General features: G+C 43.9%; 1 protein-coding gene across 4 annotated transcripts in view; it reads right to left on the bottom strand.

Moving 5' to 3' along the window:
- Positions 1–14,952, bottom strand: part of EML1 (EMAP like 1) — a 121,799-nt gene extending 106,847 nt beyond the window's left edge. The window contains exon 1 of one of the 4 annotated variants that reach the window (XM_014871989.2): positions 14,717–14,952. In XM_014871989.2, the coding sequence (XP_014727475.1) occupies positions 14,717–14,744 (28 nt within the window). In that variant the 5' untranslated portion in view covers positions 14,745–14,952. The remainder of the gene's footprint in view (positions 1–14,716) is intronic. The other 3 variants (XM_088166223.1, XM_088166224.1, XM_088166222.1) reach the window with 3 other exon arrangements.
- Between the last annotated feature and the right edge of the window lie 11,344 nt (positions 14,953–26,296).

The raw sequence follows: 26,296 nt of genomic DNA, 5'->3' as shown, positions 1-26,296 counted from the left end.
CCAGCCATCCTGTGAGATCCATCCTGGTTGGAGCACAGGCCACCTGGGCCACCCTTTGCCACTGATTGGAGCGAGGTCTAAGTATCTCTTAAAATTGGCCTCTGTCCTTATTCAGGGAAATCTTCCTTTCATTTCACATATTTCATATTTGTATAAGGGCACAAAATCCCCAAAACAAAGCCCAAATAAGGATTGAGTTCATTAACTACTAATACTATTCATTATTAATATTTTTACAGTAGCATTTGCATGGATGAAACTTCAATACAAATGAAAATATATTCCTCCTTCGCATGTGTTATGACCTCATTTATATGCAACATAGCTTGTCAAGAGGTGGCAAACAAAAGACCTGGGAGGATGAGGATTTACTCTGGATAAGCTCATAGCTACAAATGATTTTGAATCATACTAGAATTAAGTAACTTAGTGCCACTAATGCCACTGGCACTGCTGCTAGCCTTGACAGTAGTGAGAGACTTAATCTAAAAGGCTCTTTTGATTTCTCAGAGCTTCTTAATGGTTAATTTTCTATTAATTTTCCATTTTTTAAATTTCTCCTTCTTTAAGGCTTGTCAGGCAGAAAGGCTGATATGTGAAAGGATCTAATTTAGGCTAGGCTTAGGTCATAGCAGGCAAGGAGATGAGAAACAAAATAGGAGCAGGGCAGAAAAAATATCTTGCAGTTTGTCTGAGCCACTAACATTTGCTAATTGCAATAAATATAGTACTGCACAAAAGCTCCTAATAAGCTTATATAAAGCACTTTAATGGGATGCTGTCAGGTTAAACATTGTGTTTAAAAATATAGATATTCTTAATAACTACAAATTAAACAAAATGTAGTTTGACTACCCAAATAATTCTTCCCTTTTCATGCCAGAGTCTGAACTGCATTTCACACAACTCAGCCACTGAAAATAGATGGGGCTTTATTCTGCTGCTGTTGGGCTGGAGCACACCTAGATCACACGGGAGAGGACAGTGCAGGGATGAGCCAGGCAGTGCTGGAGATGCAGCTGTGGAGACTGAGGGGCCACGTTATGCTCTAGTTCACCAGGCTGCCTCGCCATGGTCTTCCAAGACAGCAACTCTGGGGCTTGCATGAGGGTTGTCACCATGAGACAGCAGCTCTGGGGCTTGCAGAATGATTTCCACCCCAGGATGGCAACTCTGGGGCTTGCAGGGGAGTTTCTACCTCGGGACAACAGCTTTGGGGCTTGCAAGAGAGTTTCCCCACTGAACAATGGCATGTCTGGGTTTTCCTTACAGCATGGCAGCTCTGGGGTTTGCAAGTGGTTTTCCTCTGGCTGTTAATGGGGCTGTTGCAGGATCAGCCCAGGGGTCCTCACACAGCACTGGATGCAGCTTCATTTTCTTCTTTTAGCACATGACTTAAATGTTTCCTTGTTTAGATTACAGGCCTTTCAGGGCACAGTTTAAATCCAGAGCAGTGACTATGTTGAGTTTAACTGAAATTGAAAGAAAGAGCATGTGGAAACTTCTTAACAAAGAAGTTTTGTAAACATTGTCTTGATACTATGGTGATGGGTGCTTAGAACTGCCGACTCCATTTTTCTTTCTATTTAATCCCTTATTTTTCTTCCAAACATTCAGATTTTAGTCCTGTCTACATGGCAGTGTTGATTGTACATTTCTGTGCATTGAACAAGTGCCAAGGAAATCAAACTTAAGGAATAGCAATGTTGGATCTATTCTCAGCTGACTGTCACAGAAACTGCAGGAGAGGGCCAAATGCCTTTCCCTGCCTTGGTATTCTCCAGGGGCCTCTGGATGTACTTATTTACTCTGGATTTGGGTAAACCACAAAGGATGGTCCAAATCTGAGAAGGGTGGGAGTGCAATGTCCAAAGAAGAAAATCCACTGCCAGACCAAAGGGCTCAGATAGGTTGCATGTAGAAGCAACAACAAGGTCATGCTTGAGGTCATGTCCTCTGCTGTTTGCATCACCTGCCCACTGAAGGCTCCCCTTGGAGCTGGTCCTGCAGTCTGCAGTCCACCCTCTCACCGGGATGAGCCTGAAGGGGCTGCCTGCAGTAGGAAAAGATGGATTGTGCTGGTAGCTTGAGCTTTGCCTGTGGATTACAGGATGTCTGGGCTTCAGGGCGTGATCCCCAGGAGTCTGTTTGGGCAGTGGCAGCCAGCCTCGAGCATTTGATGCCTCTGGGTGCATCTATTCACCCTCACTAGAAAGACACTGCAGCAAATACAGGGGGCTGCTGCATTTGCTATCTAGCAAATTCTCCTCTCCCTGGTGGAAATATCCTCTGCTTCTTTTAGAGTGAAAAAGAAGAGAAAAATGCTTCCAAATAACTCACAGTCTGGATGGCTTCAAAAGAAGCAAGAAGAAACACTTGGAGTGTGATAGAAGGATTACTGTCATCACATATCATGGTCTGCTGGAGGACAAGCCTGATGTCCTGGGAGCTTTGTAAACGTATCAGACTACTTAGGGAATCTTCAACACAAGCTGAAATGTTTGAAAATGTGTTTTTCCTAATGCATACATTTCCCTAATGGGTACAGACAAATTCAGGTCTGGAAGAAATCCAGTGACCATGGTGAACTACCATTAAAGAAGAGCACATGCAATTTTTTTGTGCCTCCCTCTCCCTCATGGAATGATGCAATATCTCCTAAATTCCATGGGAGGGGAAAAAGAAGAAAAAAACCTACGCAAAGTAATAAAGATTAAAATTTTATTCCAGTTTCCTCAGCCTCCAAGCCTGGGCACAAGCCTGTGTCTGCTCTCATGAGCAGTCTCATGGCCTGGCCAATGGAGCGACTCAGTGTTTTCTGTTTACTTCTTTTTCCAATCTCTTCCGTAAGCCAAAGATAAAGCCAGTACAGCTCCAGCTGTACTTTTGAACCCGTGTCTAAATGGGGTGGAAATAAATCTTAATGAGATTGTCCAGCCCTATTACCTTAAGTAGTATACCTCAAATGAACCCTGCTGAACGCTGTAATTCCCTTCTGAGGTTTCAGTGACATGAGCAAATGGATCATATTTCACTATTGTAGTTTGTGTCATCATTGGATACTTGATAGAATTCCATGTTTATCATATAAGAACTGGAGAAACACATCTTTAACAAAGATGCAAAAGTAGTAGATGCTTTCTGTTAATAATTACAAAGAATTTTCTCATGATCTTCATTGCGAACAGAAAATTCTTTTGCATTTCCACTTCATGAGTATTCAGATGCAAAAACTTTTTTGATTATTTTTTATTTTTTTTGATACTCCCCCTATCCTCTCTGGATAAAAATCAAGGTATTTTCCCAAGACTTGCTGGTAGGCAGAACAAGGAAGGCAGCAGCAGATGGGCAGGACTTGAAGAACTGAAGAAAGGGCAGAGAGGTCTCAGAGGAAGTGTCTCCAGGGAGTGCTGCAGCAGAGACATCATTTATTTAAGATCTCTTGAGATTCCCATACACAGATGAAGAGAGAGTTTTTAAGAAGTGCTTGCCTTAAGCAACATGTAAAAAAGAAGGAGATGATCCTGAGTCTTTGGAAACCCACAGCAGCATCCCTTAGAGAACAAATTATGTGCCCTTCATATGAAGGGCACGTGGAGGTCTAGTAGGTAGCAAGAAGAAATCATTTTTTTCAGCCATAACCCACTTGGCTGTGCAACAAATGGGATTTTAACTCACATTGTGCCCCCAGCATTCAATGAGTAAACCACAAAATGAAGGTTCAGAGGAGAAGAATCTCCTCCTTGTCTAAATTTAGCAAAAGGCCTTGAAAGTACAGACAAAGCAGCCAAACATCATCAGTAGCCAGAGAATTTAGACAAGGAAGATAATTCAGTTCTGGTATGTGGTTTTGGGAAATGATGGAAGGAGAAACAGGAATCTAATAACCTCTTACTGGACTAAAGTTAACCTCCCTCTCTGGGCAGGAGCCTAGGACTATCTCTGACCATAGCCTGAGCTCAGTGAGTAATTAGCACTCCTGCTGATTTTTTACACCTTTTATAGATATTAGATATTGGATCAACACAGAAATTTGAGCACGTGGACTCATCAGATGCTATGAACTGTTGAGAGGACAGGTCTGGGACTCATTGCAGGTAACAAGTGATTTTGCACAGGAAAACAAAACCCAGCCTGCAGAAGCTGTGCAATAGTGGAGGGTGCCTGCCCAGCTGTGTTCACTCCTTGGCATTCTCCAGGACTGACTTATGACCAGGTTGGCCTGGGGCAAGGTGCTCTGTCAAGTAGTGGAAAATTTGATCTCCCTGTGCTGGCCCTTCACTACAAACACTCCATTTGGGATTGTTCTGAGAAGGCAGGCACTCCAGGTGGCACAGACCATGTTTGGGTGGGCTTGGGGCCGTGCTGGGATGGACTCCTGCTACAGCCTTGTCTCATTCTTTGTGTGACTCATTAAAACACCCAGTTGCCCCCAGTTCTCCACTGTCCCTCAAGGCATCTTAATTAACAAGGCATATTGTCAATTGAGCAATCATCTCAGAACAAGGAAATCTTTAAATATTTGGCACCATTATCTAGGATAACCCAGCTGCTGAACTTCATTAGGAAAAGAAAGCAAATGCACATGCTCAACTCTGAGGCACATTTCTGTGGGAGAAAATAAAATCAGTTTAGTACAAACAAGTATTTTCTAATCCTGTGCCTTCCCCTTGGACAAAATAGAGATGTTCAGCTCCTGGCTGCCTTTGTCTTACAGCCAGAGAGTAGTGAGTTTCCTCATGTATCTTGGGGTGCTCTTCTGCCTCCCTTCCTCTGCAGGGACACCTGACCTTGGTCCACAGCACAGGAACACATGTGCTACTTCAGGAACTGGCTTTGACCTGCTGAAATCCCAATGGCAGAATGAAGCAGGGAGATGCTCTTGCTCAGGGTCTGATGACCTCTGCAGCTCCAAAGCCCAAAATGTGCTGGATCCTTGCTGCTGTTGGTTATGTTTTGATTGGCTTGAGCAGGGAAACTCCTACAGTACGGAATGAGACTCATCATGCTTCAACAAAAGTAAGTAATCTGGTCAATTTTCAGTGGTTTTCTCCTTCCAGTGTAGTGGGAGAATAGTGAAGAGCTGTCTTCATATTCCTCCCACTCTATTGGACATCAAAGTAGGCAGGGAAGAATAAAGGACAGCAAAAAGACTCTCCAGCTCCTTCGTGTGCCAAGATGCTCCCCAAAGATCTAGAGAGACCAAATAATTGTAGGAGAGGAGTTTGCTGAGAAAACAAACACTCCTCCTGTGAAAAACTGTGAGCAGATTGGATGCTTTCCCTGGAGTTCTCCAATTTTTTCATTAAATTACTCAAAATGAAAACATGAAGAAATGTGGTTGGTGTTTAAAAAGACAGCTTTTGTTAGAAAAATATTATTCTCCACCCTACATATGTGAGCATTGTATGCCTCAGTCTGCCATATCTGTTCCAGACATTGCATATTCTCTCACACTTTCCCACATGATGCTTCTCCCTAAGCCTTGGATGTTTAAATACCTGACCAAAACATATTTGCAAAAAAATCCCCACTCTCCAGAGGCATAACAAGCCCCATGTGTTGCTGACTGGGTGAGCATGGACAGTGCATAGACATTTTGACAGCCACCAAAAAATCGTGACCCAAGAAACCTGGTTTAGGAAAAAAAATTAAAACAAGTCTTCAGAGGCTCATGATAAACATCAAAGAGTTGGCAGCACTAAGAATAATCAAACAGTTTAGATGAGATTTCCCAGCTAAATTGTTTCCATTTCATCAATGCACTCTCTGGTTTTGAACAGTTGTGCCTGAATATACCATTTGGAATTTATGATAGATGCAGGAAATAATAGTTTCCTTCTCAAAATCCTTTCCACATGTGATCCATATGCCTCCAGCACAAAGATTGCAATATCATGCCTCAGTCATATGGGTGTCAGAAGGCCAGCTGAGTGTCATAGCAACAAGATGAGCCTGGGAGCCTCTGATTTGAGATGAAGAGCTGTAGAAAATGACAGATTTAGTGTCCCAAAAACAGGTTGCCTGTATCAGAAGCATTTGTGTGTGAGGCTATTAACATTGCAGAGCATCTCCAAGTGAAATATCAACTTATATAATTATAGTATATAATTATAATTGTATAACTTATGTAATTATAATATACTTCTTGTTAGAGATTTAGTTATGAGGTGCCTGAGTATCTTGTATTTTACAACATATGTGTTTCCAATATTCTGTTTATCACAATATCCCAGCTTCACCTGTTGAAGATATTGAACATGGTAAAGTAAACTATTCCAGGAAGGACAATTTCAGGTTAAGTTAACTTGAAAGGTTCTGCTGGGAACTGGATTGCATCTGTGTTTCAGCTGCAGAGCAGCTCCTGAAGGGAGAAGAATTGGTCCGTGGAGCAACTGTGGGAGCCCAGGTTTTCCCAAATTGTCACTAATGCCATGTTCCTCATCAGAACACAGGTCTGATTTATGGGCATGCCCAGTGCTCACAGCTGTCAGTGAGGTTTGAATATGTGAAATACAGTGGTATGCTGGGTGCTCTGAAAGAAGAGCTCCTTGGCATCTCTGATTACACACCCACAGCACTGGGAACTGTTTTTGGCTTAATCTTGATGTGCCTCAGTCTCTCACATACAAACTCTGAATAATTCTGCACCCATGGCTCTTTGTGTGACTTATTGCTGAGTCATATCTAGCAATGTTTCAGTAGGGGAAATATGAAACATTCACTAAGTTTTAATTAGTGTAAATATAAATACATTTCTCTGAGCAATTGTGCTGGGACAAAGTATGACTAATGTCTGGTGCTTCCCATGCACCACAAATATAGTGGGGCCTCACCCAGGAAATCTCACCAGCCACACAGCTGCTGGTCTAAGGACTACAATCAACCCGACCCAGCCACAGTTTTTACTGATGGGTCAGGGGGATAAAGATATTTCTGAGATTTTTGAGAATTGTGATCCTAATTCACTGGTCTGAATGGAAAGGCTCCCTTTGATTTCAAGGAATCTGGGTCATGCTCCCAAAGAGTGAGTGGAAGATGTGCAAATTATAAGTTTAACCTGAAGTCAGGCCCTTCATAATCACATGATCAAGCACAACCTGAGATGTTCAGCTTGATGTCACTGCTTCAGATTTTTTAGTCTCTGCAAAAAATTACTCAGGTGTTCAGTTGTTTTACACACAAGTGTTTTTGTGTGTCTGTGCTTTTATTTCTTTTTTTTCTTTATTTCTTTTATTTCTTTATTTCCTCACCAGACCTCTTCAGGCAAGTTGTCTGGCTGCAGAAAGTTTTACCTTCTGGTTTAGCAGCAAGGGTTTTACCATTTTCACAGTAACTATGTTAGTCATTGGCAAGTGTTCTGGGTGCACTGATTGCAAAGCATGTCCTGCAACTCCACAAAGAGCACATCACAAAGGATAAAAATGTAAGTGTATATTTATTCGTAAGATAGGTGAGAATCACATGAAATGCCAAGTTTGCAAGTAGTGCCTATGGATTTATGAGGGGATTTTGGGTCTAAACCTTTCAAATATCTCTCCAAACCTAATTTCATGCCTTTATAGTACCTCATGGAGAAGAGCCTGAGTTCTCCCAAGGAGCACTGAGGTGGTGGAAACTTGAGCCACACAAAGAGTGCTGAGAGCAGTGATTAGGTGCTGGGGGGTTCCCACCTGGGCAGTGTGGAAAAGCTGCCCAAGATAAATCAGCCATTGGCAGCTCTCTGAAATTCTCCCTGTTTTTTGTGATAGAGACAGCACTGTACTTCCCAAAGTTTTCTTGGAATTTGTTGTGATTCCTCAAGGGTCACAGACCTTTTACTGAGCCTAGTTTGGAGTCCTCTGAGCAAGAGCTTGCTTTTCTTCCAAAAGCAATTTGTGTGATTGACAGACCGTGTGCAGAAGCAAAGAGCAGCTCTGAGCAGTCCCCGTGTGCCCTGCTGACTCAAGGGTGACTTCAGCTGCTCCCTGAAACCCAGGACTCCTTCGGGGAACTGAGCCTGGGCATTATTAACCTGTCCGTGCCCAGAACCTGGCATTGGTCAGGAACCCATTCTTCTGCCCCAGAGTTTCTTTCCCACAAGAAAAAAAAAACATCTGGGGGATCTTGACAGTCTTTTATGTGAGTTTTAGAGGTCTGAGATGTAAGGGAATCCTTAATGTTACAAATTTAATTGTGGAAACCACTAGTGCGTGGTGAGGGAGCTGATCTCGGCCTGTAAGGAAAGAAATAACAGGGACAGAGAAGCAACTGAATAAGATGATGAGAGACTGGGCACTCGCCAGGTTTTTGGGAGGGCACACTGAGCATTCAGTTTGCAGTGTGAATGACAAAGGAAGGGAAGGGAAGGGGGCCCCACCCTCTAAATTACTGCCTGTATAGCAGGTCTGTAGCAAGAGAAGGCTCCAGACATTGTTAAATGCAATTGTGGCTTCCAAATACTGATGGCTTAACACAAAATATGTAGGAATACTGCAGATGTTATGAGGGATGGAGGAGAGGAAAGGAGAAGAAAAACATACTGGTTGTTTTTTGCATGCCTTAAGTTACTGTAAACATCATGGAATAAGACTGCTCAGAATTGTGCTGTACAGTGCAAGTGCTCTTGCTCACAGACCCTGGGACAAACTACAGCTTCCAAGTATTCCTGCAGATAAGGAAAATCCTCCCTTTGGGAGAGGAGGGAGGAGGGGAGGAGCACTTGGGAAAGATGTAGCATCTTCTGTATTTCCTAAGTAGCCCCTTAACCACCATCCCAGCAGAAAACGTTCATGCAAACTTCTACTGCCTGAAAGAGTTCTCCTCCTTCAGCACCCCTCCTCAAAGAAAGAAAAACAAACCTAACAAACAAACAGACATTTTCTTGTGAAAATGCATGTTAATGTGTCTGCTAGGTCAAATACCCTCACTTGGAGCCTCTGCAGCACACAGCACACATACTCAAATTCTCCTTCAGAAAAGCAGTGAACTGGCACAGTCTCTGCTTGCCAGCTGAATAGTTAGACTAGCCCTGTAGTCTAGTTAGTCTAGAAGGAAACCTCACCTGCCATTTTAAAGGCAGAGCTTGGAGATGAAGACCCAGTACCTGTGCTCAGGACACTCCTGGAACATAGTCAGCTGCCACCTAACCACCACCAAGCCCAAGGGACAGGACACTCATGCTGGAGGAGAAAAACAGAGCTAACAACAAAGTTTGCCATTTTTCTAGTTCCAGAGGTTGCAAACTTTTAAGCAGGTTGTCAGAAACAACTTTATGAGTGGCAGAGGGGTGGGTGCTGTACTACACAGCTATGTATAGGTACACTAAGTTTGCCTAAGCTAGACTGAACCCCTATGAGAACCCCTAACACTGGGCTGCAACAGAGACCACCTATTTTCATCTTTGCTTTTGATGAAAAAGAAACAGCTTTGCCATTTGTGGCATTTTACCCAAGTGCAAATGTGGAGTTGCTCCTTGCCCTCTGCCTCTCTCCCAGCTCTCTCCCTTTCTCAGCACTGAAGCAACTGCTCTGTGGTCTGGGGTGGCCTCAGATTTCCCCAAATGGAAAAGCCCTTTTCCCCTCAACAAAACATCTAAGGAGGTGCATGGGAAGAGACCACAGTTGAGCCACAGAGTCCCAAGGCTTTGAAAGCCCTGTCTGGAGGTGGGAATCCCTCCTCAGCAGGACACCCTTGAACCCAGGCTCAGCCCCCACCAGCCTCTGAAGCAGGTGAAGGCTGCACCCAGGTGATTTTAACCCTTCATGGACTGTAGGCTGAATATTTTGGCTCATGGGGTTGTCTTAAAATGTTGTATGAACAGAGAAGGCTTTCCAGGCATACCTCTGGCAGGCTCCCTACCTGGTGTCTCCATGGGTCTTGCTCATCACCATAAATCTGCTTCTGGGGCTGTTTTTGCAAAACATGGATTTCTGGGGCACCAGAGTCACTCATTTTTCCTTGTGTGGTTGCCTGATCTTCATGTTCCAAACCCTGTCTAAAGCTTTAAACCATAATGATTGTTTCATCACCATCAGTGCTTGCCCCCTGAATGTGCAGCCACTGCTGCTCAAGGCAATGCTTGGACAGACTGAGGACACATGGAATTTCTGGAGGAGAAATGGAGCTGGTTGGAAGGAGAACTCCGATAATTCTGGTATTTCAATTCAATTTTCATCAGACTGCAATATTCCCTGGTATTAGATCAGATTTTATTTTACCTGAGCATCCAAAGGCTTTCTGTCTTTCTCCCACTCAATTTCAATTTTCAAAAATGTGATCTTTAGAACTGTATTGATGTATTGACATTGTCAACAAAATGTTGCATTTTGATTTAGTGACATCTGTATTTTTGTGATGAAAGAACACTCTCTTGGAGAATGTGTGACTTCTAGTAGCTAGCATTCATCTCCTAAGCTGTCTTCCCAAATACAAAAGGCAATGAGTTTGCCGAGTGCTCCATACACCAAGATTAGGGTTTATCAGTCACAAACCCTGATAAATAATACAGATACTTGCCAGGTTCTCATCACCCCAGCACCCTGGGCTCACCTTCCCTGGCAGGGGGATGCTCCTGAGGAGTTCTGAGCATGCAAGCCAGTGCTGGTGGGTTTAGTGCAGTCAGGAGCTATGGTTCATCCTGCAAACCTCTCTCTTGAGATGCTCAAGTCATGCCATTTCATTCCTAAGCCACAGCAGGTAACTGGTTTGATATGCTGGAACAACCTTCCCACTTCTCTGCTTATCCCCAAGCACTAACTGCAGCCTCTCTGCAAGGTGATTTCAGGCCATTGCCTTTCACTGAGGGGCTCACCCTGCAAACTGTAATGCAGAAGTCGTGCTCCACCCCTAAGGGAAACACTGAGTTTCCTGCAAAAATATAGACATTCTTTACCAAATCTAATGAAATGTTAATTTCAAGCATAATCCTATGCTAATACGAGTATGTGAAAGTGGGACAATTCTGTTGACAAGAGTAGTGCTCATACATGTGCTGGGTCATGAGATTTTGTTACAGAAAAGTATGTGGGCTGTATTTTATTCCCAGTAGCTGTTTAGAGACAGTCTAGCATGGGAGCTGGAGGCCTTGCTCACTAACAGCCACTCTGGGTGAGATAAATGGACTCCCCATGACAGTGCAGAATGGGTTGAATTTCAGGAAATCTAAATTCCCATATTTTTCTGGGATATCCTAATTCTGAAAATACCAATTTTATCAACTGGCTCCAGTCTGTCTTAAAGACATGTTTGAAATATGTAATTTTAGCTTTGAAAGGAAGTATTTAGCTAAAGAGTCAGGAACATAGTTCAGATGAAAACTCTTGCTTCCTCCTCTACTGAAACAAGGCCAATAAAAGTTTGTGAGTAATTTTAAGGCAATTCGGTTAGATTTGCATGCCACCTTCTGCAAAACAAGTTACATCAATTGTTTCTTCCCTTCTTAGCCCTGTTGCAGTAAATAACAGAGAAAGTATGTATATATGAGACTCCTGGTGTTCTTCTTCAGCATTATAATCTTCATCTGTTATGGCTCAATACCCTGTGTTATTTCAACAGTGGTGTTATCCACAAGAAGTTACCCACGCTATTCAAAGTCAGTCTGGCTGAAAGGGGAAAGAAATAAAAGAGGCACTTGAAGACCCTTGCATGACTTCAGAGATTTTTCTGAAGTCAAAAGGTTTGTATTAAGAACCAGAACCATCGTGACTCATATATTCCTAATCAAAATGCTGCATGCGTGAAAAGCTGTTCAGTTGTTCAGAGACTGAACTACGACTCCTTACAAGAGGAAAATAATACACACAAGGGGAAGCACTTAAATAATTGATGTGCTTTTCTTTTATCTGCTTGTAGGAGTGACAAGAAATCTATGTGGCTGGCACTAATGGATAGCATCTGTATGTCAATAATTGCTAATGAGGAAGAAATTGGAGTGCATTTGTCCTGAAGTGACTGATCTTTCTTTCTTTCTTTCTCTCCCTGTGTTACAATGGGAAATTATTAGTGTAAATTTTAGAATTCTATTAATTTTCAAATCGCAAAAGGCTTTAAAATGCCTTTTTTATTATTATTAATTCAATCCAAAATTACTGTATGATTGCTTACATGTAATCTGCATTCTGGCATTTAAGATCCTTTTTTTACATCTTCTGTACTACATTCAAACAACAAAATAAAACTTTGTTTGCATCACATGTTTAATTTTGCATTCCACAACAGTGAAAGGGTGCAGCCACGCTGGAACTGAACAGAAACCAGTAATATAAAAACACCCAATGCTTTCATCATGAAAAATTGCATAACCATGTCCAGCACTGAAGTAGGGTACTCTTACTGAACAAAGTCTCTCGAAAAATTATTGGTGTATCAAGCCGCTCATGTCCAGCTATTTAACTCAAAGATTGTATTCAGCCATTCCCCCCAAGTTGCTTTTCTGAGGGAACAATTGAGCAGCTGTTCCTACTGCATTCTTGTGTAGGCTGAAAGCAGTCTAAAAACTCTGGCATTAATTTCCTGTAACTACAAAGTGCAGTTCTCCAGGTTGTTCGTGAGGCACACCCTTTGCAAAGAGGTTACTGAAGCAGTGCATACACTTGACACTAATACTGTGCTTTGGCTAAACTTATTTATATCCTTGTGCATGTGTACACACAGGCCAATGCACAGGGCTGTGGGGTTTGTGTTAGAAGCAGAGCTCTGGACTGCAGCCACATTGCAGTGCTAATGATATCTGTCACTGCACCAACTTTTTGTAGCTGTATTATCAGGCTGCATTCAAAACCAAGGATTTTAGAAGTACAGTTCCAGCCTTGCTATGCTCATTGGATTCAGCAAAGGGGCATTTCTGCACTAGTGAACACTAAACAGTGTATTAGAAAGTTTGATGGTGATTTTTTGCAACTCTTTTTATGGAGTGTAATGTTTTAAACTGCTAAAGAATTAAACTTTGACCTATCTAGTCAAAGAGTAATAGCCACAAAGAGAGTTATTTCAAAATTCCTTGACATGAAAAGCAAGCTGTCAGCAGCTGGTTCACTAAGATTGCTTAATAACTCTGATGGAGTACCAGCATTTCTCTCTCCACTGCTGGTTTTGTGCATATTTTTATATGCATATATGCGTCCACACATCTCTAAGTATAGGAACCAGAATGTTTTGCAAGCAGGTGTCCCTTGGGACAGACTGGTTGTGTCTGGAATGGGGCAGGGTGAGCCCTGCTTCCTGGGAGCAGGCCTGGAAGCAAGGCTGGGCAGCATGGGAGAATTATTGGGGGAACAGAGGGAAATAAACCTTTGCTCTGTGTATGCTGGCACATTTCTGATTCATGTCTAAATATAATTTTAATTTTCATTCCTGCTCATAGAAAATTGCTTCCCTCCCTCAATGCATCCATGAATGTTTTTCTGGAAGAAAACTCGAAGGTCCTTTCAGCAGCAAAGGTAATTGAGATATCAGTAACTTCTGCACACAAGATGCCATGCACTCCAGATATCAGTTTCATCATTAATATAAGATGCCAGCTGATACTGATACTGTCACCCTGAAATATCCCATCCCCATCTCAGAGTGCTTAATAAGCAAACTGGGGCCAGGCCCTTAAAATCAAAGCCTGGAGAAGCAAAACTTTGTTGGTTAACAGTTTACCCGTTTGAGCAGGTAAGCAGGAAACACTCATTTTCATCTCTCCTGTCTTTAGCTGATAGCAACAGCCCAGGGAATTGTGCATGGTGCAGCTCAGTCTGCACCATATACATAATTTATATTTTTCCACTCTAGTTATGAGTGTGCTGCTTTGGACTTGGGATTTGCTTTGCAAAATGGAAGCAGAGAGAGGAGGAAAAAAGAAAAACACTGCAGCAGCCTTCTTCTCCAACCCCACCTTTTAGCCCAGAACCTCATCTTTGATGCACAGCCTTCACAGACCAATGGAATAGGAGTGTTACACATGTTGTATACATATATAAATTTGAAAGGATAAATGCTTGCCATGGCAAAAAAAAATGTGTTTCCAGTAGTCCATCTCTTTATTAGTAAAGTGCCTTGGCAGAGAATTAGGCTATCATTTTGACAAGAGTTTCCTTTTGTACAGGCAGCCTTGATAATATTTACAGTTCCTATAGAAGTTTTTTAAAAAACAGCTGAGAAACATGCTTCTTGCTGACATATTCTTCTGCTCAGAGAAGTTAGACAGCTATAGCCCTAGTGAAGGATTCCTTTCCAGATATGGGGAAAGTGTTTAATGCACTTATTTTAAAAATAATGTACATTTCTATTTCCTTTCAGCAAATAAACCCTTTGCATTACATTTATCTGCCCTTGCTGTGTCGGTTACCATCCAGGAAGGTTTATCAAGGAGCAAACAGGACACACACACAGCGCCTGGTCCTGCAGCACCCATCCCCACAAACTCCGCTTAGCGAGCTCAAGACTGCACACATCGGTACCATCATCCCTACGGATACCGACACTTCAGCCCATCTGTCTGAATTCCAGAACTCTTCCTCCTACCCAGCCCCTGAGCGTTCAGAGAAAATCCAGGCATCACCACCCTCACCAGCCCTCCAGCACGGACTCGTAAGGCACCGCACCAGCATCTGCAGAGGTTTCAGGGAGATTCTCGCTCCCTGCTGCGGCTCCGGCTCCCTTTGAAAGCAAAGCGGCTTCGCGTGTGACTTTGCAATCTGAGAATGTGAACCAGCCGGCAGGACACTGGGGTAAATATAAATCTGGCGCTTACCCACAGGCAGTCCCTCGCAGTCTGACATCGTGTGAGAAGTCCTCCTCACCGGGGGCTTAGGAAAACCACTGCAGGACCGCAAGCGCGGGTCCTTCCCTTTGCAAAGGCAAGGGGGGAAAAATATCAAACAGTTTACACAGCCACCCTTCTCCTGCACTCCACATCTACCCACCCAGAGAGCTGCAGCAACACTCCCGTCCCTGCCTTCTCATTATGGGATGTAAAGATAAGAATGTGCTTTTGTGCCAAAAGAGTGTGCTATTGGTGGATAAATTTGTTGTCATCCCTCCCCTTCGCAGAGTTTCCTCTTTAATGTCACAGAGGCACATTACCCTGTCGGAAAGGCCATCGAATATTTATGAAACTGCTTTTAAGGGCTAAGCCGCAAATGCGCGCGGGAGAACAGAGCTCCTCGCTGTGCGCTGGGGCTGGGGGTGGCAGCCGCCCCGCAGGGCTCTCCTGCTCCCCGGGGGCTGCGGGGGCAGCTGATGGGCTGGGGAATAGCTCTGGCACCTTGCTCTGTGCCTTCTCCTTCTGCAGGGTCCCAGTACCAGCACTGCTGGAAAGGCGGCAGAAGCCAGGGTGTATCTCTTTAAGGAGGAAGGAAGAAAAAGGTCTTTGTTTATATTGTAACATCTGAGAAATTGTTTTGTGACACTGTTACTAAAGGCTGTTCCGTAGTTTATAATAATATTGTGAGTGCAGATTTCTCTGTAACTTCGTGACTTTTCTTGCTTAAAACATGCCATTTTAATGCCAGTTTAGTGGCTGCTCCTACAACTTATTTTTTTAATCTTTGAAAATGTTTGCTTGGGATTTGCTTGATATGAGATTCCCAGACTGGCATAGTCAGTGGAGGGTACCGCTGCACACTGGTTGCTCATTAGGCACCTTAATGAAGTGCAAGCAAAGGCTCTGGCAGTGTTAGAGCCAGGCTGGGCTTGGCAGAGACGTGTGCAGGACCTGGTGGGAGCCTCAGCACCCGGGGGGGGGGTGTGTTGATTTGCTGCCACTTTTTCTCCTGGGAACAGCCAGCAACAGTCTGGGCTTTGCCTGACTCAGACCTTTAGTGTCTGAGCCCTTCACAAATGTCAGGGTTTTGTACCCAGAGCTGGAGGGAGGGCTGGGAAGAGGCAAGGGAGGCTCTGGGAAGCACTGGTGGGGTTCCCCGGCAAGCATTTCCAGACCATGTGGTCAGAGACAGCCCCTGGGGGAAATGAGCCATCAGGAATACCTTTCTTCAAAATGCATCGAAGAAAAAATTAAAAAAGCATAAATTACACGAAATATGCTAGGATCTCAGGGTGCCCAGCACCTCTGAAAAATTTGGGCTGTTTTTACTCAGATGCTTCAGTCTAAGCACCCAAAGGCTGACACTGCTCAGTCTGCCTGAGCTCTCCCTGAAGACTTTTAATACTCTGCTCATTACTCAGCAACACAGCTAGCCATGGATTCAATTCAGGATGTCAGGCCTCTGACTAAGAAGCAAAAATAGCTGCAAAAGTAGATTGTGACATGTTCCCAAAACCATTCCTCGGGTTGCCTACACAGGGTTGGGCAAGCAGAGCCAAAAGTGTCCAGTGGCTACTGGGGCTGGCCAGCACAAGGATCTGCTGGCACAGTTCTGTCAGGGCAGCCCTTGTTAGTGCCTGCTTCTTGATCAGCTCATGCAACACACATGGAGATATTCACTGGTGTAAGGCTCACCTGGAGGGCAGCTCTGAGGAGAAGCAGAGCCTCAGATCATGCTCTCTGCCAAAGAGGCTGTACAAGGAGGAGAAGTGCAGGGCATCATGACTAACCTCTCCATCCTGCTGCCACCCACAGACCCAAGGAGTGGCCACGAGCTATTCTGGCAGTCAGGGAGATGTCTGGTCTTGATCTCAGTATGCATCTGGGAAAGGAAGACAGCCTAAACCAGACTGGGGGACTTTTCCTGCAGTGTCATCTGCCTGCAGAAACATATTGCTCCAATGTGTGAGAATCAAAGCTTTCTTAGCTCAACCCTGTGAAAATGCAGGCTCCCAGCTCTGTAAGCATTTACGTGCCAATTTAACTTCAAGCCCCACTGAAGTTCCTGGAACTGCTCACAGTTATAAACACACACATAAGTATTTGCAGGATTAAGAGCTCACCATTCCTCCTTGTATTCCGAGCAAACAGCTGCAGCTGGTTTTGAAGTTACCTCTCACAGCTGTGTGCTGGTGCTCCTCTACTGAAGGTTAGAGCCCTCTAGCAGAGCTGGACAAGTGCCTGCAGGGAAGGCATGCCAAATCCCAGACTGGTGTCTCAGCTCTATCTTGTCCTCCAGAGGAATTTAAGAAGCCTCAGAAACCCCCATTACATTGTCCATGCTGCAGGTGGTTAGCATCTTCTGGGAGAGGGGCAGAGGAGCCAGCAGAGAAGACTGAGGGGGAAGGACAAATACATCTTGAACTATTACAGCAAAGTTGGCAAGAGTTCATCTGCCAGAGCCCTTACTAAGATTTGGCGTTGGGAGAGCTCTTCAGTGAAACACTAAAGCAGGTCAAAAGTTGAACAAATCAGACCTAACTCTTACAACAATACTCACAAACAAACACCTTCTTATGATGCAGATACTTCAATCAAAAAACTAGCTTTGATCCCTGGATACTTTAGTTATCATGCTGGGTTTTGATAAATTATAAGACTTTTTTTTTTTTTTCTTTGATTAAAACAGAGTAGTTCTTTTAGCTTCCCCTGTTTCTCAGCCAGAAAAGAGAAGAGCCATGTTTGCTCCTGGAAAAAGGCCAAGCCTGGAAAATTTAAATCTGACAGAGAAAGTTTTGGGCATTTATGAATAAACCTAGTGTCTGTCATGGCAAAAAAGGCAAAGGCCAAAAATTGAAATAAGCAATAAAAGGTGAGAAGTAAGTAGACACTATTTCTGCAGGTCGAAATTGGCTAAATATTTGCCAGTAACTGCTCTCACTTAGGCTTTCCAAGGAACCTGAAGGATGCTTATCCCTCAACATGCAGAGATCCATTTTTAAATCTCTCTGCTTCATCCTACAGACAGCCATCTGCATAAATCCATGACAAATACCATGAGTGGAGTAGTAAATGCAATGTATGGAAGGAAGTCACTGGAGTATTTCCTAAAAAAGATTTTCCTGGACCATTTAGGTTCCTCTGGAAGACAGTTGCATTTTCCTGATGTATCTTGAAATACTTAAGCAGTTGCTATGGTGTCCCCTCTCTGGAGATTTCCAGGAAGAATTCTCTGCCCAGGAATGTTGTGGATGTCCCATCCCTGGACATGTTCAAGGCCAGTCCTGACAGTGCAAAGGGATTTTGAGATACAAAAGCCCCGGAGCTGAGCTGATATGCCTGGGAGTAAAGGGCATATTTGGGGAACCCTGGATGCAGGGCACTTACCATGGCACAAGTACACAGTCGCCTTAGAGCCCAAATGAGTAAGACATTTAGTGGGACTTTGTTTCTCATCTACATATTTACACTTCCCATCTGACCTGTGCCTGATCTAAGTGCCTAAATATCATGGAAAATCGAGGCTTTCAGATTTTAAATCCCATGGGGAGGTCATAATTTTCCCTGTGCCCTGATTGACTCAGCAGTCTGTGAAGAGAGTCTGATCCACCTGGATGCTCCCAGCTGGACCAGAGCTTTTGCTATTGCTGACTTGCCTCTTGCTCAGCCATGGATGGAGCCAGCCTCATCCAAACCTCACAGGAAAAGCAGGGAGCTGTGCTATTCACTGTGGGATCTCAGGTCCTGCCAGATTCTGTCTGCCTGCTGACATTACTGGTGGAAGGGCTTTGCTAAGCTCAGCACTGCTGTAGGGGCATGGGTGAGTTGTTCTGCTTCCCTCTGCCTTTCTCTCTCCTGACAGAGGGAAATCATGGAAGTGAGAATTATTTCTTTAGCTAACCGAGTCAGATCTGATTATTAAATCTGCAATTTTCCATGAGATTGAAGCAAGCTCCTTACTGCCTGCTTCGGCAGGCGTTTATATCTCCCATCAGAGTGATTTCCACGCAGTTTAAAGAGAGAATGGCTGAAATGCGGTTCTCCTTTCTAATTTATGCAAATTCCCTTGGGTTTTTTCCTGCAATGTGAAGAGATTTCTGACTGTTGTGTATGGAGGATTCACAGCCTGGGGAGGGGGAGGGGAAGGACAGGGCTAGAAGAGAAACTGCAGGCGGATATAAGCAGGTTGGCATCAGGATGTGGATGAACTTCTCTCAGAGCACTGAAGAGCTCAGAATGTTAGGAATTTGTTAGCTAAGACACTTCTTTCCCTTTTAAAAATCCCTGCAGTTTTGGGGATGGAATGTGCCTTTCTGTCCTCTAATGTAAGGCGTAAAATTAACCAGAGCTTTTGGATTGCACCCGGTTAAAGGGCAGAGAAGCAAGACGGGAGGGTGCTGGCTGGCCACCAGCAGTCCCACTGTCATTCCCACATCTCCTGAGTAATTGATGGGGCTTTGGTGAGGTCCCAGATGTACCTATGGGATCAGTGAGCCAAATCCAGGGCCAGTGGGATGCTGTGCCATGAGTACATGTGGCAGAGAAATGAGCTGCTGCTCAGATGGGCTTGAACCTCTGTGCAGCAATCAGCAGATGGAAAAGCAACCAGGCTCAGTGAGAAGCAGAGCACCCAGGAAGTCTCAATTATTGGAATTTTATTTAATTATTGTTTTCTGACACATCTTCTTCAGCTTGATGGATGAGGATTGTAATAATGCAACTTCTAGAGGATCTGATGCTCTGACAAGATCTCATGTGGGTTCATCCAGAGAAGGAAGAGTGAGTAAAAATAGGCAAGATACAGCTGACAGCTAAAACTGCCCTCTAGGAAGCAATAAATACAAAAACAATAGCAACCCCCCAATATAACTAGGCATGTCATAATTTTGCATTTATCTCTATTTTTTATGTTATTAGCAAGATTTTCACTAGTAAAAATTGAAACTGAGCTTTGTATTCGAGAAAGGAAATGTCTCCATCATCTCCTCTGATGTCACCCCAGAGAGAAGATTAGAAGATTAACTATGTCACCATATTGGTGACACCAATCCAGCAGCAGGGAAAATAATTTTCATTCAAAAAAGAAAATGGGAAGAAATTCTATCTATCTCCAAGAAATGTGAACCTTACCAGTGATAATTGCTGGCTTACAGAGAAAACACTTTATGCAAATATAAAAATATACAGTAAATAAAATAAGAAGATCAAAGATTCAGTTGAGGATTTATCTTAAAGAAGAAATTAATTGATAGTCTGAATCTTGGTGGCATTTTCATCCCATCTAATTTATAAAAGGTTGCATTCTCTGGGGGGAGTTATGAAAGGCCACTGCAATGATGTGAAGAAACAAAAAAAACCTACATTTGAAAGACAAAACTGGCTTCCGAGCTGCCACAGTTCTTGCTGACAATGTCTTCTGACACACTGAGCCAAAATGAGCCTGCTATGGTGCTTAAGTGAAATGCATTTGCACAAGGATGGAGAAAAGGTGAGCACAACATGAGCCCAGCTTTTGGCATCTGCTGACAAACATGGCCAGCTCTGCAGAAGTCACCCAGCACAGAGGACAGAGGCCAGATCCTTTTCCCATCAATACATGGTAGATTTCCATGCTGTAATTACAGTTATTGGCAGTTCCCTCCACAGAGGTTTCAGGTGTTACTGAATTGGCTCCCAGTGAACATAAAAAGCCAAGAGAAATTATATGGTTCAGTCTGATCTTGCTGCTTTTGGTTTTAGGGACATTATTGCTGTTTATTTGACTGTGTTTGAGTCTTGCACAGGTGAGTGAAGCTGCATTTGCTCTGCACAGACCTGGTAGGAAAAAGTGTTGAGCGCTGAATGTAAATATTACAGTACCATGTGGTAGGTTTGAGGAGAAGGTGAGAGTCTTGCAAACCTGATTTGGCAGCTGCAGAAATAGCACTCAGGCAAACAGATGGTCTCTTCAAGCAGGGAAGTCTTTTAAAGATTCACAGATTAATGAGCTCTGCCAGGATTTTAGTGATTCCTACCAATATTCCTATAAATCAGCCTAACTGGGGAGGGAGGAGGTGGAGACAAGAGGAATCAATAACTTCCCTAGACAGCCTGTATGTCCAAGGTTAGCTGACAAAGGCTTCAGAGCTGGAAAATCTCGAGAGCAATTACAGAGGCAGAGTCATCCTTTAGGAAGGCAAAAGCCACAGCTTTCGTCATGTACTAGCAGTGCTCTGGGGACTAATTGCAGCTGCCTGTGATCAAGGATATCAGTTTGATGATAAAGGAAGGTGAAGTGTCAGCCACACTGAATTACTGGCTCATCCTAGGAACTCTGAAATTTGTTTTGAGGGAGTGAAAGCATCCTCTGTCCACTGCAGGTCAGAGAGAGATCACACCTTCGCCTACCTTTGCTAGAAACACATAACGAAGGCAGAATATTTACAACAGCCAAACACAGTCCCACCTTCAGACAAATTACATCTCATTTCCATTCTCATCTCCAAGACTGTCTCCCTGCTCTGTGCTATGTCAAGCATAGAAAGATGTTTTCAACAAGCTGAAAATAAGATGTTAAAATTGTCACTGGCCAAGGTTAGTCACAACAGGTAACCAAGAGATCAGGTTTTCATCCCAAGTTTGGAACAAATTCTGCTTTTGGAAACCACCAGCAACAGAAACAGAGCACCAGAGAGATCTGATCTGATCATTTTCCAGCTGATCATCTGTCCAGCTGATTTTCTCTAACAAAGCAACTGCTGTCCCCAGAACACTGAGTGAAGGTCTGCCACGCTAGGAGACAGAATTGATTAAGAAATTGATAATGGAGTCAGAGGCAAACAGCAGTGAAAATTATTAGGGTGTCTATGAAGTTTGTGACATGGTGCCCTTTACAATCCACGTTCATTTGCTTTTCTGCACACATTCATCACTAGTGTTTGACAGCAGGAATGATCTGGGAGGAGTTTCCATCTTTAGTCACTTGGAGCCGCCTCCGTCTTATAATAAACAAAGTCACAATTAACGGAAGTGGTGACCTTGTTAGCAATTTCTGAAAAGAGGACAAGACTCCTTGGGAATAGTGAATTAAGCAGATTATTACCACTTAAGTAACCTCTCTAAGTCACGTTGTGGGTGAGGCATGTTGTTAGGGTGAAAGGAAAGCTTGCCTGTGAGTGCTTAAATAGCACATAAGTAGTTTTTTCAAACTGTTCTCATTGAAAACAGGGTTAGATTTGGTTTAGATTTTCTGATATTGATATTTTTCACTACAGGCATCTCCAGCTGTCTCATTAAGAAATTCAAGACTGCCTTGGTGTGGTCAGACTCTTGGGTTTGGGGGTGGGAAGCCTGGGCTAAGATGCAGAGCAGGGACTGCCTTGGAGCTGAGCTCAGGCACCTGACAGGAATCAGAATCCCCCTGCCAGCAGGGAGATGGGGAAATCCTGGAAGGGGGTTAAGTGACTTCCCTGGGGTCACCCTGTGAGTCTGTGGCAGGGTGGTAGGGAAGCCTGACCCCTGTTCCACAGGAGGCAAAGGAAAGAATTTACTAAAACAGTCAGTTTGGAGTGCTGCCTGCAAACATGAAGTCTAATTTGTTTATTGTTATAAAAGAAAAAAAGAGAAAAAATATCCGTTTCCATTCAATGCTCATGAAAGGTGTAACAACCTTTATTCTCCTTACTTATTAAAAGTGTGAATGTATGGAAAAATATTTTTGTGGGATGAGCTGATCTGGCACTGAGCTCTTGGGGTTTTGGACAGGTACTGCTGCAGGACTGCTGGAAATGAAGCTTTATGTGTGTGACATCCTCTCACTTACCCAAAACCTCTGTCTCAGTGTACTAAAGTGCTGCAGCTGGTCCAGGAGAGCCCGCTGGACCCTTGCCAGCCTGGCTGCAGCTGCTGCATCACTACAGAGCTGGGGCAGCTTTGTGATTTGCTTAGTGTCCACCTGGCTGCTCTCTGGTAAGCTGCAATCACTTCTGTGACTAAAATATCTTACAACCATTCTTGAGATATGCAGCAGTCCAGCAGCAAGTGCTTGTTTCAATATATGTGCAAATGTCCCAGCCTACTTTGAGAGCTGGAGGCACTCAGGAAGTCCAGATTAAACATCTTATGCTTTAAAACTGGAGGGACAAGCTTCCTTACAATTTCTTAATTTAATGCATGGAGCTGCTTTTTCCTTCTTCCTCTCCAATTCTGATCCAGGGAGAATGTGGGGATGGAATTTCCCCCTCTGCCTTTCCTGCACATAGGCACTGTACCCTCACTGGAGCAGTGAAGCCAATCCCTGCATTCTCACATGCAATTAAACAAACCTAAGGACTCACAGAGCAGAGCCAGGGTTGTTTCTGCCTCTCAACATTCCCCAGGGCTGCCTCTTGCAGTTCTCAGTGATGCCTTGTCCATACTGCACCTTTATCTCAGATCCATTCCTCATCAATCACTTTATTAGTCAACAGAAATGACAGGAGTTAGAAGTAGCAGGTGAATGCTTGCCTCTGAAAATGTGGTTTACAGCTAATCAACAGGGCTGGCACATAAAATCATCATTATATGTGCAGAGCAGATCCAGATGTGCTGAAGGGCCATCCCCAGGCCATCACTGCAGCAGCTCATGTGCACTAATCAGGGATCCTGGCCTTCTTGAAGTACAGCATCAGTGTATAGCTAGTTACATTTTATTGCAATAACTTAAAAGTTACTAAACCTTATTAATGACAAGATGTTAAACTTGCATAGAATAGACCAGAGAACCCCAAAGGATGCAGAGCTGAGAATTAAATCACCATTGATATTCTTTTCCTTTCATTTAGAAAGCAAAAGAAGCCTAAGAGAAATTTGTCTTGCAGCAGAGCCCACATCTAAGGAAATTCCACGTGTGGTCAAATGTCATGTTGTTTCTCTTACAAAGGGCAATGTGGCAATTGTATTTCCATTTGCAGAGAAGTTTTTTCCTTTGAGCTGAGTTTGTTGGTGGAGGAAGGGAAGGGAGAGAAAGCAAAGTGAGCTTTTCCTTTCAGCACAGATGCATTCAGAAATCTAGCTGCTCATTTTTAAAAGGTCATGGCTCCCTTCCCTGCTCCTCCCTGTGGCACAGCCAGGCCAGCCACACCTTTGCCAGATAAAAGTTAAGCCCTTGGAAAGGCACATGGTGCTTGGCACTGAAATAACCAAGACTCCCATCCATCTATCTAGAGGCAGAGTTTGTCCCAGCACTGTCTTGCCATTTAAATATTCTTTTTCATTGCTGTTTCATTAGGAAACAAGATTTGCACAGTGCCTTTGGTAATAAATCCTTACCCCATGTTCTTAGTTCCAAGTAAAAATTAAGTTCACAGGGCATTAAAGTTCCTACAGCTTCCAGAAAGCATCTGGGACTCTTTAAGGAGGAGAAATTGGAGTAGTTAAGGGTCCCACTTGTCCATACTGTGAAGAGGCAGGTGGCAGTGTGACCCACAGTCACACTGTGACTGGGTGGCCATACACACACACAGAGCCCCAGGGCTGCCATGCATGTGCCACCTCTGTCCCTGCCAGCAGCACAGACAGGGTTACATGGACGCAGGAGGAAGGTGGGGATCCAAAATGAGAGGCTGGAATGTCAGTCAGTGCTGCAGTGGGGGTTGCTGGAGGGGCCGTGGGGGACTGCTGTGGTGTGCTAGGGATGCTAGAGAGCCTGGGGTGTGAAAAAGGAGTCATTGCAGCTGAAAAAATAGGGAGAGGCAAGCCAGTGCTCACTAGCACTGCAGGGTTTCAGGGTCTGTTCCTAGCAGCCAGCCTGCCCAGGGCCCACTGCCCACTGATGCCCTGACCCACAGGGCAGTGCTGCCCCTGTAGGGCTCAGCCCTCTCAGGAGGGAGGTGAAAACACCTCTTTGTTTCTCACCTTTGTCATCTTCACCTTCCTCCCTGACCTTCCCGCCTCCACTGTCCCCCCTCCTGCACTGCTCAGAGGAGGGAGGCACAGCTTCCCCAGCTGTGAATCCTCCTCCCTGGCCATTTCACTGCTTTGCCAGGTCATCCCCAATCTCAGACGAGAGCCCTGAGCTCTTCCTGCTCTCCTTTACATTTTCTCTGCTTGCTGCTATTTATTGCCCTGCATTACTGTGGGAGGAATGCAGCCTGTCCCAGGGAAAGGGCTGCTGCTGCCAGGACTCAGCAGGCTAAGTTTAGTCCCTGGCTCTGCCAGGGATCGCCTCTCTAACACTAATCAAGGATTAGATTTCTCCCTGCCTGCCTCAGTTTCCCTCTGTAGACAGCAAAGTTCACTCAGGTGGGAGCTTATACAATTATACAACTTGTTCTCACTGCTCCTGTCTCTGGAAGTCCTGCCCTGGCCAAGATCTCAGGGTACTTCTGTGCAGTCATGCTATGTTTTCACCAAAGGTCTTGTTACACTTGTGATATGAAACACAAAAATACTAACTAGAGCCTAATTATAGTTCTTCATGATATGCTTTTATATTTTGTATGCAGTTCCATTTAATTAGTTGTAATTCTCCAACAAATAAAATTACTTTGGGATTACTCTCATAATTCTGAATATTGATGTGAGAACTGACGTGGCCACAAAAAATGTGTCAGTGTTAAGAGTCCTTCCCGTAGGTTTCCCAGGGAGAAGTCAGTCTTTGGAGGTGTAACCAGAACTAGTCTTTCACTGCAGGAATGAAATTACAAGAGTCTCTGAGCAACAAGCAAAGAAAACCCTCTGTGTATGAGCTGAAGGCTTGGCTTGATGCTGTCTCTTTAAAAAATTGCTGAAATAATACATTAAAAGGCAAACCTCTTCTATCACATACATATTTCATCTGCACCTTGGAACTGTAATTAATGGCACAGGAGGCTTCATTTGACAAGCTGTCCTCAGGGCAGACTTTTTACTTCTATCTACATCAACAGTGCTCTCTGCTACTGTTTCCCTTGGCACAACTCCTCAGTGTCACCCCCTTCCATAGCAGGGAGGCGAGCAGATGTGAGGCTAATCCACATTTCTCTCTCCATTGATGAATACTTTCCTCAGATACAATAGGACTAAAGAGAATAATTTTTCAAAGATGGGAGAAGACTTGAGGGAGACACACAGCAGGAGGTGAAGAGAAAACTCCTGTTTGTAAAGCCTGCCTGCTGTGTGAAATGATCAATGCTAATTCAAACTGAATACGATCGAAATGAAACACCAAGGGCCAAATTAGTCCCTGATGCAGCACCAGTAACCCAAAGGCAGATGATTTGATTTCACTGAACTTAGGCCAGGAATGAACTTGACCCCCAGTGTTACGTGGCATCCAACAGTACAGCCAAGAAACCTGAAATACATCACAGGCATCCAAACGGGTGTTGTGGCTGTGCTGGTGCTCCAGCATGTGTAGAGTTTTCAGTTCTTGAGCACTGTCATCCCTGACAGCTATTTCTGGTGGTTATTTACTCCATATTTTCCATAGCAATGATGGTGATTTACCTTTGTCTTTATGAAAAGGGTGCAGAAGTTCTCCAAAAATATGAGGAACAAATTAGCATTTAGGTTTATGTACTTACCAGATACTGGACAAGCTGTATTTTTTCTAACCAATTCAAATGGGGA

The sequence above is a fragment of the Sturnus vulgaris genome, chromosome 6 (genome assembly GCF_052056855.1).
Source record: "Sturnus vulgaris isolate bStuVul1 chromosome 6, bStuVul1.hap1, whole genome shotgun sequence".
NCBI classification, from domain to species: domain Eukaryota; kingdom Metazoa; phylum Chordata; class Aves; order Passeriformes; family Sturnidae; genus Sturnus; species Sturnus vulgaris.
This window is presented reverse-complemented; position numbering and strand designations above follow the sequence as displayed.